At 35.3% G+C, this 16,681-nt stretch overlaps 1 protein-coding gene across 1 annotated transcript; it reads right to left on the reverse strand.

Moving 5' to 3' along the window:
* Positions 1-13,103: 13,103 nt before the first annotated feature.
* On the reverse strand, positions 13,104-15,064 carry LOC115962175 (organic cation/carnitine transporter 2-like). Its single transcript, XM_031081060.1, has one exon. The coding sequence runs from the start codon at positions 15,039-15,041 to the stop codon at positions 13,821-13,823; it is 1,221 nt and encodes a 406-aa protein (XP_030936920.1). The 5' UTR covers positions 15,042-15,064; the 3' UTR covers positions 13,104-13,820.
* Between the last annotated feature and the right edge of the window lie 1,617 nt (positions 15,065-16,681).

Below are 16,681 nucleotides of genomic sequence, written 5' to 3' on the forward strand. Positions count from 1 at the left end.
AAAAATAACCAAAATATCATCAAAACCTTAAAATTACCAAAATACCTCTAAAAGTTAAAAAATGTCCAAAATATCCCTAAAACCTAAAAATTTACCAAAATACCCCTACACCTAAAAAATAATCGAAATATCCATGAAACCTAAAAAATGACTGAAATACCCCTGAAACCTAAAAATTACCAAAATACCCCTACACCTAAAAAAATGACCAAAATACCCCAAAACCTAAAAATTTCCAAAATACCCCTAAAACCTAAATATGATCAACATGTCATGGAAACTAAAAAATTACTTTAATGACTAATCTTGTGCTTAAGTCTTGTATTATTTGTATTGAGGGTAGAGAGTTATTGGCTGATTTGGTGTTGTTAGATATGCATGATTTTGATGTCATTTTGGGCATGGATTGGTTGGCTTCTTATTGTGCTAGTGTGCATTGCTTTGAGAAAGAGGTGGTGTTTAGGCCTCCAGGTGAATCAAAATTTTTATTTAAGGCTTCATGTTTGCCTTTTATACCTCATGTGATATCATGCATACAAGCAAACCGCTTGCTTAGAAAGGGATGCCAAGGATTCCTTGCTAGTGTAGTGGATTTACAAAGTAGAGAATTGGAGATAGGAGACATTCCCATTGTGAGGGAAATTTCAGATGTTTTTCCTGATGACCTACCTAGGTTTCCCCCAGATCATGAGATTGAGTTCTTTATTGATCTCCTTCCAAGTATTGCACCTATTTCTAAGGCACCATATAGAATGACACCCATAGAGTTGAAAGAACTTAATAAGCAATTGGTAGAATTGCTGGACAAGGGGTTTATTCGCCCTAGTGCCTCACCTTGGGGAGCTTCAATTTTATTTGTCAAGAAAAAGGATTGTTCTATGAAGTTATGTATTGATTGCCGTGAGCTTAATAGAGTCACCATTAAGAATAAATATCCTTTGCTTCGTATCAATGACCTATTCGATCAATTGCAAGGAGCACAAGTCTTTTCTAAGATTGACCTTCGTTTTGGTTACCACCGGTTGAAGATTAAGGGTGAGGTTATACCAAAGATGGCCTTTCGGACTAGATATGGTCATTATGAATTTTTGGTGATGCCGTTTGGATTAACTAATGCCTTTGCTGCTTTTATGGATTTGATGAATAGGGTATTTCATGAGTACTTGGATCGATTTGTCATTGTGTTCATTGATGATATTTTGATTTATTCTAAGAGTCAAGAAGAGCATAAAGAACACTTGAGGATTGTTTTACAGATTCTAAGAGAAAGGAAGATGTATGCTAAGCTGAAGAACTGTGAATTTTGGTTGAATCAAGTAGTGTTCTTAGGTCATGTGATATCTAAGGATGGAATTATAGTGGATCCTAATAAGATAGAAGCGATGGTTAATTAGGATAGGCCTACAAATGCAAGTGAAGTTAGAAGTTTCTTGGGCCTTGCTGGTTACTATAGAAGATTTGTAGAGGGATTTTCCCGTATTACAGCTCCTTTGACACAATTAACTCGGAAGAATGTTAAATTCGAGTGGAACTAAGAATGTGAGAAAAGCTTCGAAGAGCTAAAGCGGAGATTGGTCACAGCTCTAGTGTCAACTATCCCTTCAGGTACAGGGGATTTTGTCATTTATAGTGATGCTTCTCATAAGGGACTGGGTTGTTTGTTGATGCAAAATTAGAAGATTGTGGCTTATGCCTCTCGTCAGTTGAAAAATTATGAGAAAAATTACCCCACTCATGACTTGGAGTTGGCTGCAGTTGTTTTTGCTTTGAAAATTTGGAGACATTACTTGTATGGGGAAATATGCGAGATTTTCACTGATCATAAAAGTTTAAAGTATTTCTTTACCCAAAAGGAGTTAAATATGAGGCAACGGAGATGGTTTGAATTGGTTAGGGATTATGATTGCTCTATTAACTATCATCCTGGTAAGGTTAATGTTGTAGCTGATGCTCTTAGTAGAAAGCCTTCAAGTTTTTCTACTGTTTTGCTAACCACTCGAAAGGAAATTATTCGAGATCGTGAAAGGATGGAGATTGAGGTTGTTATTGGCCATTTTGAGGCCTACCTAGCTAGTTTGAGTGTTCAACCAACTTTGGTGGAAAGAATAAAACTGTCACAGGCCAATGACCCACATTTAAAGAAAATTATGGATAAGGTGCGTAGTGGAAAGAAATCTGAATTTTCTATCTCTAAGGATGGAGTTTTGAGATTTGGGAGTAGACTTCGTGTGCCAAATGATCCATTGATTAAAAAGGAGATTCTAGAGGAGGCTCACTACTCCCCATATACAATACATCCGGGTAGTACAAAGATGTACCATGATCTTCGTGAAAACTTTTGGTGGAATAATATGAAAAGGGAGATTACTCACTTTGTAGAGCAATGTTTGACTTGTTAGCAGGTTAAGGTGTTGCACCAACGACCCTCGAGTTTGTTGTAACCACTTCCTATTCCCCAATGGAAGTGGGAGAAAATTACTATGGATTTGGTTTCAGGATTGCCAAGGTCTCCTAAGGGTCATGATGCTATTTGGGTGATTGTTGATAGAATGACAAAATCAGCTCATTTTCTCCCTATTCAAATGAACTACTCCCTTGATCAGTTAGCTTAGCTCTATGGTGATGAGATTGTGAGGCTTCATGGAGTACCTACTTCTATTGTTTCAGATAGAGATCCAAGGTTTACTTCTCATTTTTGGGGTGGTGTGCAAAAGGCCTTGGGTACTAGATTGAATTTTAGCACAGCTTTCCACCCTCAGACAGATGGACAGTCTGAAATGACTATTCAAACTCTAGAAGATATGTTGAGAGCATGTGTTTTGGATTTTAAAGGGAGTTGGGCTAGTCACTTAACTTTGGTGGAGTTTGCTTACAGTAATAGTTACCATTCAAGTATTAAAGTAGCACCTTATGAGGCTTTGTATGGGAGAAAGTGTAGATCCCCAATTTGTTGGGATGAGGTTGCAGAATGAAAAATCTTGGGGCTAGAGATTATTCAGAGGACTTGTGAGAAGGTAAATATGATTTGTGATCGACTACGAGCAGCCCAAAGTAGACAAAAGAGCTATTAAGACATCAAAAGGAAGGCTTTAGAACTTGAAATTGGAGATAAAGTTTTCCTATGGGTTGCACCAATGAAAGGTGTAATGAGATTTGGCAAAAAAGGTAAGTTAAGCCCTAGGTTTGTAGGGTCTTTTGAGGTCTTGGAGAGAGTGGGCGAAGTTGCATATAGAATTGTCCTACCACCGGCCCTGTTGGGAATTTATAATGTTTTCCATGAGTCTATGCTAAGGAAATACATTCTTGAGCCTTCACATGTTTTGAGCTATGAGCCTCTTCAGATTAGAGATGATTTATCATATGAAGAAGTTCCGGTAAAGATTTTGGATCGTAAGGAGCAAGTGCTACGCAATCGAACAATATCATGGGTAAAGGTGCTTTGGAAGAATCTTTCACTGAAAGAGGCATCTTAGGAGCGTGAGGATGATATGTTGTCGAGATACCCAAGCCTTTTTCAAGATCAAGGTACATAAAATTTCGAGGACGAAATTTTTATAAGAGGGGAAGAATGTAACGTCCCAGTCAGCGAAAAATAAAAAATAAAAAAAGGGAGAGAAGTCAAATTTTATGGGTCACATGTGCCTCCCAACTACCCCACCTACCCCACCCATTCACACCACACATTTCACTCCACCTTATCTCCCCTCTTTGGCCAGCTCATTCACTTCACTCCTTTTCTATTTTTTCATTTTCTCTTATACACTCCTCTTTACTCTTTTATCCTCTCTCACCGGTACTTCCACACCACCATCACCACCATTTCTACCATCATTTTCCGGTGAGATCACCGGAAAATTCTTTGAGAACCTATAAATACCTTCACATCCTTTTTTGAGGTAAAAATCTCTAATCTTTGGTGGGTTTTACACTTTTGCTTGAGGTTATTTTTATCTAAGCTTTAATAATGATACCCATGTGATTTATGAGCATTGAAAGTGATATTTATGTGTTTGTAGGTATGGGTTTTGTATTGGTGGAATTATTTGATGAGTGGGTATATGGTTTGTGCTAGTGATGACTACTTAAGGTTTATGTATGATGGGAAATTTAGGGGTTTTGAGTTATAACATGTGATGGTTGGTAATCTAATTTTTTCATTGCCATTGGATTTATTTGGAGTTAGTTGAAGTCCTAAATTTGTTGTCTTTGAGGATATTTTGATTTAGCTTTCATGGGTCTCTTAATGATGTAATGTAAATTTTATGGAAGCTAGTCATGGTGTTGGAGATGATATTAAATGGGTTAAATTTATAAATTGGAGTTTATGCCTTGTGAATCAATTTGTTGAGAAACTATGGAAGTGGAATATATTATTATTAATGAGGTTAAATACTAGGCTTGCTTAATTAAGTGCTCATTTGGCAATTCCTAAATTGTAGCTAGATACAATTTCAAGTTCTATGCTTATTGTGATAGGTTTACTTGAACTGTTTAGGTTCTAGTTAATCTCCTTGGAGTTTGGAGAATTAGGCTTTTGCAGTTGCGAGGTAAGTAGCTTTTTAATGGGATTTTTGAAAAATAAACATGTTGCCTAAATGATGTTTTTGGGTTAGACACACTTTTGGAAACTACCTATGAAAATTATATTTTCCTAAAAACTATTGTGTCATAACCTTAATATATGTATGATTACATATGAAAATGCATCATATTTGGTATTGCATTTGGGGAAATGCATGAATTTTTGATATGGAAAAATGAGAATCTTTTATTTAATCTTTGATAAGGAAATCTTGGAATTCATGGTATATTAGAAAATTTAAAGATGCTTATCTTGTCTTGTTATATGGGAAATTGATAGAAAATCTTTTGTTAAGAATGAAGTTGAAAACCTTACAAATTTTGGGGAAGTTAAATTATTTAAAGTTTTTTTAAAACTATCTGGATATAAATTATGTGTTTCAAAGTAATGTAACCTGTGAGCTTTATATGGTTTTGACACCGTGCCATGTGTGATTCCTCGGTGATCACCCAATTTGGTCTCCGTAGTCTTTGTGACAATGGAATCAAATTCGGGTCAATACCCTTTCACTTTGGATGATGCGTTCTTCCCTGCTGCCCATGAGGGGAAGAGGTTCCTTGATTGTGTGTGGGTGAGGCTGCTGCCTTTGGGGCCAAGAGAACACATGCAAGAGAGGTCCTATTTGACATGCTCTCTTTGTTGCCCATAGGGGGAGAGAAAAACCTCGAGGGTATGGGTGATGTTGCTGTCCATGGGGCCAAGAGTTTGCATACTTGAGAGGAAAATATCATACTAGTTGTGAATTGGTGGATCCCCTGACCAGTCTATATGGTAGTGTGGTATATTTGTGATAATTTACCTTATGTTAGATATTATAATTTTGGAAATTATATTGTTGGTACTCACAGATTCTAGTATATAGTTTCAAGGTATTTACTTTGAGAAACTTTGTGTTTCATTATTCAATCATTCTTGTCATATCATATTACTATTATTGAAAATGGAACTTGCATTTTCGTCACCCCCATTAATTATGCTACTTAATAGGCTCTGTCTCATTCCATTATTTTATAAATTTTTCAGAGTAGGCAACAATCTTTTGAGACAGCTTTTTGGTGGCTAACAGTAGTTAGACTAACTACTGATGGAGGCTGAATTTTTGTAATAGAGATATTAAATGATGTACATCTTAGAATAGGCTTGACTCATTTTTTTGTATATTATAGTGGTTGTGAGTTTATTCCCACTGATGGGACAAGCTGATGTTATATAATTATTTATTCAGACCTCTATTCTTTTATGGCCAATGATCCTTGTAATTATTGCTTAGAGCTCTGACTTACTTTGAGAGTATATTCAATGGAATTATCATGATAATTCTTGATATTGGTACTTGATATGATTTATGTGAATTAGATTGTCAAAGAGGAAAATCTACAGGTACTTTGAGATGTCTTTCTCATGCTTTGTATCCTTTGGGGTTTGGGGCATGACAATATGTGTGTGTGTTTTTAGAAGATCTCATTGTGGTGCACCAATTTCATTATTTTTCCTAACCTAAGGTGGTTGTGTAAGAGTGTGTGAGAGATGCAGCCACATAAACTAGAAGAAAAAGTAGCTTCTTTGTCTTGTGATTTTAAGAGAGAGAGAGAGAGAGAGAGAGAGAGAGAGAGGGGTAATAATATTTGTTTGGGGTTTGCATTTAGAGAGAAAGTCTTTATGCCACCATTGTAATATCTTTATTTTAAAAGTGAAAATTTGTCCTTGTCATCATTTGTGGATGCAACTATATTACCAAACTATGTAAATTCTTGTATTATATCAATGAATGCTTACTATTTATTTTGTCTTTAATGTTATTTGAATCTTATGCACTATTTGCCGAACAACCTATTTTGAGAATATGACCTTTACATAACATTCCGGATCAAAATTTGTAAGGTTGAATTTTATCAACCATCTTGTTGGCTTTATTCCGTATCAAATTTTCTTGTATTTTAGCAATTAGTAACTCTGTATTTAGGAGGGAATCATGTAAGGGTAGTGAGTGAGAGAGTGTGAAGAAATGATCAAGATTGTGCAATGATGCAGAGACTCGCGACTGGCAAGTCGCCAAAGTTGGCACATGTGTGGAGCATGCAGGGGAGCTGAAGAGTCATGCCAGCTGTTGCACTACAGGACAAAAGTCCCAGGCTGGCCAGGTCGTTAGCTCATGGCTTGAACTCGCAACTCAGCCTAGTCGCGAGGTCAAGTCACCAGACCACCCTGTTTGGGAAAAACTGACTTTTCATATTCCTTCTCACCCTACCATATATATACCCTTATACCCACGATATTCAGAGAGCTTCTAGAGAGAATTTTGAGAGAGAAACCCTAGAGAAAAATAAGATTGATTCATCCACAATCTTCACATAGAGACTCTTCAAATTTCTCTACTCTCTTCCTCTCAATTGTCAAATCCTTGAGAGGCACATTACCAAAACATTTTCTCACCATACCCATATCTGTGAGAAGGCCATTTGGTGTTTAGGAAGTAGTTAAAAAGGGACTAATTTCATATTAGTTGATGCTATGGTTAAGTAGCGGAATCCTGTAAGCTAAAGAAGAAATAGGTTCGGCGTAACCTCGTTGGAGTAGGAGTTTAGAGGGCTTAGAGGGCTTAGATACGTTAGGTAGATTAGGCTTGGAGGGTCTTTTGCTATTCATGCATCTCAACTACATTCTTTAGTGGATTGTTTACTGCTTGGAGGGCGGTAGAGAGGTTTTACACCGAGGGCTTCGGTTTCCTCTTCGATAACACATCGAGTATTGTCCTTGTGTTTGCATCTCTCTTTCCTTAATCTTTTCCATCTAATTTCTGCTGTGGATGTGATTTTATTTGGTTTAGATTGTTTATCAATTTTGCTTTAAGCTTATGTTCATATTCCGCACATTAATTGTTTGACTTTAAGCTTGAATTGGTAATTTGCATATTGGGAGTTTAAACGTTCATAGTGTTTTATACACTAATTGAACTTTCAAAATTTAACTATTTAATTAATCATGGAGGTATGACCCAACAACCAATCAATAAAATAAATGTGAAAACAAGAAGTATTTAGATGTTTCCTAATACATGTTAAAGGGCACAAGAATTTCAGTTCATAAATTATAGTTCTCCAAGCCAGTCATCAAAGCTTTAGCACCATTCCAATGTGGCAATATCAACTAGAAGCCAGAACCTTGCAAGTTCTGACTCAACTGAGCAAGAGACTCCAAGGATCATTCAAGTCATTCCTTCCTTGTCTCTAGATGAAACAATTGAACAAATTATTGGAGGTTTTGGGTGGTCTCAGTTCATGCAAGCCATCCTCGTATCAGTGCGATCGTTCTTTGATGCATAACAAACATTCATCAGCATCTATACTGACGCTCAACCAAAATGGCATTGCACTACCTTTGATACAGCATGCAACTCAAGCTCCAATATTTGCCAACTCCCAAAAAGTGCTTGGTCTTGGGATGCACCTTCTCACAATAAAATCATATCAGAATGGAGTCTCCAATGTGCTACTTCGTTCATCACAACCCTTCCTGCTTCCTCATTCCTCATAGGCAACCTTATTGGTGGATTCATTCTTGCTACACTTGGTGACTTATGTCTTGGTAGGAAGAACTTGCTTTACCTTTCATGTCTAATAATGTCTTTTGCATCACTTATCACAGCTTTCTCGACGAATGTTTGGATGTACTCGAGCTTGAGACTCGTAAGCAGGTTTGGTTGTGCATCAATTCTAACATGCTCTCTGGTTTTGTTAACTGAGAGAGTAGGAAAACAATTGCGTGTCCAAATAGGGACGACAACATTGTTTTCATTTCCACTCGGGTTATTAGGCTTACCAGCTATAGCCTATTTGAGCAGAGGTTCTTCATGGAGAATAATTTATCTTTGGACTTCCATTCCATCAATCTTGTATTGTATTATAGCATATTTCTTTTTGTATGAGTATTCTAGATGGCTTTTTATGCAAGGGCGTGACACAGAAGCCATAGCAGTATTGAAAAGTATTTCATGTATAAAAGGCAGGAGTCTAGGCTCATACCTATCCAGCATTCACCATAGGCAGGGAATATCAAAGGCCAATCCTGGCAAATTAATTGAACTATCTAAGAGAAGATGGGCTTTGCAACGGATATTGGCAACTATGGTACTCGGTTTTGGCATTGGAGTGGCATTCTTTGGCATGTTATTTGGGGAGGGAAATTTGTGTTTCAACGTCTATTTGAGTGTCATATTTATTGCCTCATTATTATTACCTACAAATTTACTAACCTTGTTCTTTATAGCAAGGTGGAAAAGTAAAGTCTCATTGTTTTCCTTTTGTATAATAAGTGGCATATGCAGTATAATGTGTTGTTATAGGCAGTGGTAGAGAAGGCATGCAGATTTGGCTAGAACTGGCATCCTTCTTTTGCTCATGTTTGGCATACAATGTGTTGATGATATTTACAATTGAGTTGTATCCAACAAGTGTGAGGAACTTGACCACATCACTTGCTAGGCAAGGTTTTGCATTTGGTTCAGTGTTTGCTCCAATATTGACTTCAACAGGGAGGAGAAATGAGTTCCTATCTTTTGGGATTGTTGGATTGACAATATTATTATGTGGGTTTTTTGCTATCATTTTGCCAGAGACAAGGGAAAAAAATCTTTGTAACACGATTGATGGACAAGAGCGTAAGGATAGCATAATTGAGTGAACTTATCTTACAGTACATATAAATGTATAACAACATGGAGACACGGCCTATTTTACATGTATACACGGCCTATTTTACATGTATACATTGTTTCTTTATATTTTCCACTACTAAAACAATAACATAAACAACAAAACCCTTGTTTTTAAATCTTTGCGCTCAGCTATAGATCATCAATGGATTAATTAAAACTTTTTTCTTTTTATACTCTCTCTCTATCTCTTTTCAAGGGAAAATACGGAAGAAAAAAAATACACAAGTGGTTCCTAAACTCTAGTCCATGGGTAATTTTAATCTATGAAGATTAAAAGTCACTTTTAGCCCACAAAAAAACTTAAAAGCGATCGCTTTTGTTCCTTTAGTTAACATATATGAATATCTCAATTGCAACAAGGATGTGGCCTAACTAAAAATTGACAGTTAATCACTCCATTAGACACAATAGGAAGTAAAAGTGATAAAGTTAAGTTTTTTAGGGATGAAAATTGATCCTTAAAATTTTGGGAACTAAAAATCACTCATCCACTAATGTTTACAGGCAAAAAATGTATTTTAGCTGTAAAGTTGTGTTTTACAACTATTTTGTGTTGGCTTTAATTCCGTGCCAAATTTGATTGTAATTATGTTCAATCTTATGTACCCTGTATTTTATGTAGGATTTCTTTGTAAGGGTCGTGTGTGAGAGAGAGTGTGAAACTCAAGGCAAAGTGAAGAGCAAAGAAGTTTTCGTAGTGTCTCGTGAGTAAGGCCTTCCTGCGAGATACCTGCGAAACATTTTGTTTTGCCAATTTGTCATATCTGATATACCAGGTCTCTACACACTATATATACCCATATTACCCACATTACCCACATATTGGAATAGTGCTTTTCAGAGAGAAAACCCTAGCCACAACCTTTGAGAGTTAGAGATTATTATACCTACAATCCTCTACACAATCCATTATGGTTTTTCTCAACTCCTACCTCTCCATTTCCAAATCCTTGATATGTTGATAGCCTAAACACTTACCACACCCATTCTGAGTGTAAAGTAAGGTTTTGGTGCTGTTGGGAAGCATTGAAAGAAGCCATTTGTTTAGTGGATGCAATCGAGCTGAATTGCATGATTTAGAGAGCTAGAGAAGACAAGTCTTGACGAAGTTAGTTGGTAGCAGGAGCTTGGAGGGCTCAAGTACATGGGGTAGACTAGACTTTGAGGGTCTTTTGTTATTCATGTACTCCAACTTATTATCTAGTGGATCAATTTACCACTTGGAGGGCGACAGAGGTTTTTCGCCGAGTTCTTCGATTTTCTCTTTGATAACACATTGGCGTGTTATCTTGTATTTGTATTCTTCTTCCCTACTCTTTTAGCTTTCATTTTACTGTTGTGATTTGATGAATATGGCTTAGAGTAGTTATTTTGTTTATTCGCTCGCATTTACTCTATTCCGCACTTAGTTTAAGTTAGAGTAAAATCGACCGAGCTATAATTTTATTTTGGGGCTCTAAACAACTCTTATGTTTTTACACAAATTCGAGCTTTCATTAGCCAATAAAAATCTAGTGGACATATACTTTGTAATACACTAAAAATTCTCTTTTATCAATTCTCACCATTTTTTTTTCCAAAAAAAGAAGACATTGAAAAGTAATTGAATGAAAAAAGAAAAATGAATTTTGAAAAAAAAAAAAAAAAAGATAAAGATAAAGAAAATTATTTTTTTTTCCTTAAGGCACCATAACCATTCGATCATGTTAAAGATATGAATACTGAATTATTGGTTAAAGGCTTAAAACTCTTCTATAACTTTATTCCAATTTCATTAATTGTATCTAATCTTATTTAGAGTGTAAGGAAAATAATCATAATCCTATCTATTATGATATTCTTGAGAGTTTGACCTAAAATACTCCATTATACCATTTATAAATATCCTTCCATGAGTTTATTGCAATACATTGAATTTGATAGTATTATTAATATTCTATTGTGAATGTAAACCTTTAAGGCTGAACCATATTAACTCCCTTTATTCTCTCAATCTTGCTACTAGTCACATTATAGGCTCATCATGTTTTATTCCTTGTCGTGGATAATGTTGAGGTTCACTCTAAGCCATTCTATTTGCTCATCATGACATATTCCTTACCATGACCTGTATGCATCTTGACAACACCATAAGCATCTTTCTCATATCTTATATATGTTCCGATTTGAATTTCTAGCGGGACTGTTTTCCTCAAGACAACACTCCATAGCTTAAATTATTGGATCAATAGTATGTAGCAGTAAATTTCTCAAAATAATCACTTCTTGGTTGGTTAATAGCTCAGCTTTCAGTTGTGATTTTGGGCCAAGCCAACGGGTCCTGTTAATCCATTTAACTTTAACTGAAGGGCCACGGAAGCTATGACTATATATGCATGTAAATTTAAATATTTATTGCAAAAATAAAACTATACCCATCTAAGAATATTTCCTGGATTGGCAAAAATTTGCACTCTGAAAGATTTAAAAACCAAACTCAATTAAATTTAACATAATTATATTTCAGTAAATTTAGGTATAAGATAGGAGATTCTCAAAAGAAAAAAAAAAAAAAAAAAGGTATACCAAAGGAAAAATATATTTCTCATAATAGACTTTACATTTTAGAACGTATTTACAAGAATGCATTCCGTTAAAATACATTTCTACATGTGTAGTTACCCAAATGCCACTTTAGGTAAAGTGTTATGAAAGTGAAGGTATAACATAGTGAATAGAAATTATTTGGCCTACCGTAAATGTTCCACTTTTATGCTCCTCCAATCCAGTCATAGTATTTCATGTGTCTCATTTTTTTTTTTTTTCATATTAAATTTTTTCTATTTAACTGAAATATAAATGTATTGTGTGGAAGGTTGTAATTGATGGAATATAAATTATTGTGTACAAAATGGGACAAAAAAAAAAATATTATTTTGTAAGGCAATAATGGCAACCAAATAAAATCTTTTATAACTCCAGTCTATAACTACAAAAGTTGAGTCCTTTTATAGTTGTACTCTAATTAAATAATGTATTATAAATCCAGTTAAAAATACTAATATTACTATTTTTGTGTATAAACCAATCACAACGTATTACATTTTTTCTTCCATTATAAAATAACTAAAGCTTAAAATGGAAACAAATCAGAGACATGAGATATTGCAGTTGGTGGCGCATAAAGCGGAACTTGAAAGGTAGAACAAAGGTTTCCATTCAATAACAACCAATATTTAAGGTATAGAAAATTTTCTATCTCAAAATTATTCGCTTCTATAAGAAGAATCCTCCTCCTATCATGGAGGGAGGGGGGGGGGGGGGGGGTGAATCCTACCATGTGTCCCATACAAAGACCCACACTTCTTGTGAGAGAAAAGAGGACTCCTTCCATAGGAGGAAATAATTTCTTGTAGGTGTTCTATTTTATTCACTTCAAATTGCACCTTGTAGCATTTATTTTATTTTTTAGAATCCCATAATGTGTCAGTTGAAATTATTCCTTTTACGGGAGGAGACCTCCTTCCTCTCTCAACAACATATAACTTGTCACATTTGTTGTAAATATTAGGATAATATAGTGGAAATATACTATCATATAGCTTTAATGCTACATAGTACATATAAGAATTTTTTTTATTATTTATTTATGGGATACGTTAGGATAAATGTGTTCAATAAAGAATTTTTGAGTCCGTAAATTATTGAAAAAATTGAACACATATAAAAAAATAATAATAATAATTGTGAAGGGCAGTACCTAGCTATGGTTTCATAACTTCGTTCATTTGGAAAATTTGGGGGGCATTGGAATGAATTGAGGTCAGGACCTTGTACCCTATTTACAGAGAGCATTGTGCCTCTTCATGGAGAGAGAGATCTTTGTGAAGAGTTGTTCCTCATAAAACCAATGCAAGTCGTTATTGAGGGTTCAATATATAGCTTCGCTAATCAGATTTCTTACATATGATTTTCACCATCGCGGGATTTCATTTCTCTGGGAGAACAACACTTATTTGACACTGAAACTAAAAAGACAAAATAAAATAAACAAAAAAAAAAAATTACTTTGTTTATGCAATGAGTTGCTCTCTATGTATTGGTGTCATGCACCATTCGTTATATCCCTTACTCTCCTTATTTGCAGCTGAAACTAGATAGAAACAACAACAAAACAACAAAACAACCCAAAGAAGAAGAAAAGAAACAAATAAGCTGCTCTATATATAGCTCCGAGGTGCCATGCATTATATGTTTATATAAATCACACCATCGTACTATCTTTGCTTTCTTGTTCATCCATGGTGTTGCAAAGAGCTTTACCCCTTGTCTCTGGCAAAACGATCACAAAGAACCCACACAACAATATTGTCAATCCAAAAATCCCAAAAGATAGAAACTCATTTCTCCTCCCTATTGAAATTGATACCGGATCAAACACTGAACCAAGCGCAACAGCTTGCCTAGCCAACGATGTGGCTGAGTTCCTCACACTTGTTGGAAACAACTCAATTGTGAATATTATCAACACATTAAATGCCAAACTTAGCTAAAGAAAGATGCTAGTTCTAGCCCAATTTGTATGCCTTTTCTACCTTTGCCTACAATGACACAGACTATGCTGCATATGCCACTTATTGTACAAAAGGCAAACAATGAACTTTTCCTTTTCCATCTTGATATAAAGAACAAGGTCAGTAAATTTGAAGGTATTAACAATGAGGCATTAAATATGACACTCAAATAAATGCTGAAATCCAAATTTCCTACCCCAAGTAACATGCCAAAGTATACCACTCCAACGCCAAAACCAATTACCATAGCTGCTAATATCCTTTTCAAAGCCCATTTTCTCTTAAATAAGTCCTTCATGGACTTATAAGGATGAACCTTTGGTATTTCTTGCCTGTGGTGAATGTTGGATAGGTATGAGTCCAAAATTCTGTCTTCTATGGATGCAATTCTTTTCAATATTGCTATGGCTTCTTTGTCACGCCCTTGCATGAAAAGCCATCTAGGAGACTCATAGACAAAGAAATAAGTTATGATATAGTAAAAGATTGCTGGAATGGAAGTGTAGAGAAAGAGGATTCTCCATGATGAACCTCTATTAGTATATGCTACAGCTGGTAAGGATAATAACCCAAGAGCATAAGAGAAAAATGCCGTTGTCCCTACTTGGCTACGCAGCCTTTTTCCAATTCTTTCTGTTATCAAAATAAGAGTGCATGTTATAACTGATGAACGGCTAAGTCCACTTACAAATCTCAAGCTCGAGTACATCCAAATGTTTGTTGAGAAGGCTGAGAGAAGCGCGGTCACGGACATTATTAGGCTTGAGAGGTAAAGCAAATTCTTTCTACCAAGACAAAAGTCACCAAGTATAGCAAGAGTGAAGCCACCAATTAGGCTGCCAATGTAGAAGGATGAAGCAGGAAGGGATGTGATGAATGAACTAGCACATTCAAGACCCCAGTCTGATATGATTGAGTAATGAGAAGGTTCATCCCAAGACCAAGAATTTCTTGGGAGTTTACAAATATTGGATTTTGGGTTGCATGATGTATCAAAGGTATTGCAATGCCATTTTGGTACAGCATCAGCATAGATGCTAATGAATGTTTGTTGTGCATCAAAAAACGCTGGTACTGATACGAGGATGGCTTGCATGAACTGTGAACACCCAAAACGTCCTATAATTTGTTCAATTGTTTCATCTAGAGACATTGAGGGGAGGACTACTTGGTTAGAATTTGATACTTCCATATTGGAATAGTTGTGCTAATGCTTAGATGACTATTGCATGCAGAAATATCATTTAAGTACTGGTGGTCTTAAGCCCTTAACTTCTAGGCTTCTAGCAGTCTGTATTTGAATGACTGGTTGCTAGGCCTGCGTGCATAGTAAGCTGTAGAGAAGAGTTATGCTTTTTATTTAGAAGATAAGGAAGCGTGAGAATACTATTAGCTCAAACAAAAGAAAGCCATGTCCGGTCCTGTCTGTCCCCCAATTTGACAGAATTCTCCACAGTTTATGAAAATAAGAGGAGGGGTGAAAGCCACCGTCCATTTGTGCAGAATATTTTCACTGTTGAACTACAAACTGTGAAGAACCTAAAAGAATGGCCAAATATATGAGTAAAGCAAGAAAGAATATTACAATTTTTTTTTTTTTAATTTGCACCTTTTCAAATCTAAATATTTTATATAACATCATAATCATTACTTACATTTTTTTTTCTTTCCTATTTTTCTTTGAGCATAAGTTTATTGTTCTTTAAATAATGGTTAAAGATTGGTGTGGAACAAAAACAAATGACACCAGAGTGTCCCATTCAAGAAAATAACTTGATAAAAAACCTTACCATTTGAGAAACAAAAGCATACACATACAAGGGAGAGAGAAACGAAAGTTATATATATATTAAAAGGAAAGTTATATATATATATATATATATATATATATTTGAGAAACAAACGCATACACATACAAGGGAGAGAGAAATGAGTTCTAACACAAAGACACACCACAACTCTACTCAAAAGCTATGGTAACTTTTAAGGGGGGGTGAGTCAAGTTATACTACACACAATACACTCTCTTAAGCAATGTATCTAAATGTTTGCAATTTAAAATATCTAGAAGAAGCTAGTTATAGTCATTTTACAATAGATTATCAGCACTAATTGAATGCACTCGAATAAATAGTGAATTATGGATTCTCTAACTTAGAACTGCCCTGTAAATGGAAATATTAAGAAAAAAATAACATTTTTTGGGGTATGACATAGATAGATACGATTAATGCTTTTTCTTGGGTCATTACACATACAAATTTTGTCTAAGATAAATACATGTTTTCCACAAATGGAGCCAAATGAAGATTCAGACGATTATAGGTCCAAACTCGATTAAGGCACCTACAAAGAGTGAAAGAAAGAAAATCTAAAACAGAAGCTTCTGTTTTCTAGGTTTTATTTTGGGCAGACTAAATATTGGGCTCAACATGACAAGTCGAACATGTCTTAATTTGTTGGCCTGCTCAGCCCATCCCTAACAAATCCATCAAATCTCTTTTCTTTCTTTTCCCTGGTGACCAAAAGACACAGTTCTCTTACCAACTGCAATCTATTGAGTCTATCAAGAGACCTCTTCCCTAACACCCTAACATTTGGGAGTGCTCTTTAGTCGTTACTTTAATACTTTAGTAATTTCCTAATAAATGCAAAGCAAGTATGAGAAAATACACTGTAATGATGTGAAAGGCTTACTCCATAGGAATGACATTTTCAAAATATTAATTATTGTTGCACATAGTTTTTGAAATCGTGATTGTGTTTGGAAAAAAAAAATTCAGTGATAATTGTAGATCAGTGAAATAGTGTTTTGTGTTTTGAAAACACGAT

The sequence above is a fragment of the Quercus lobata genome, chromosome 9 (assembly GCF_001633185.2).
Source record: "Quercus lobata isolate SW786 chromosome 9, ValleyOak3.0 Primary Assembly, whole genome shotgun sequence".
Lineage (NCBI taxonomy): Eukaryota > Viridiplantae > Streptophyta > Magnoliopsida > Fagales > Fagaceae > Quercus > Quercus lobata.

Bases quoted from the DNA above. Each gene is read 5' to 3' on its own strand.
- LOC115962175 (XM_031081060.1), bottom strand. From the start codon at position 15,041: ATGGAAGTATCAAATTCTAACCAAGTAGTCCTCCCCTCAATGTCTCTA.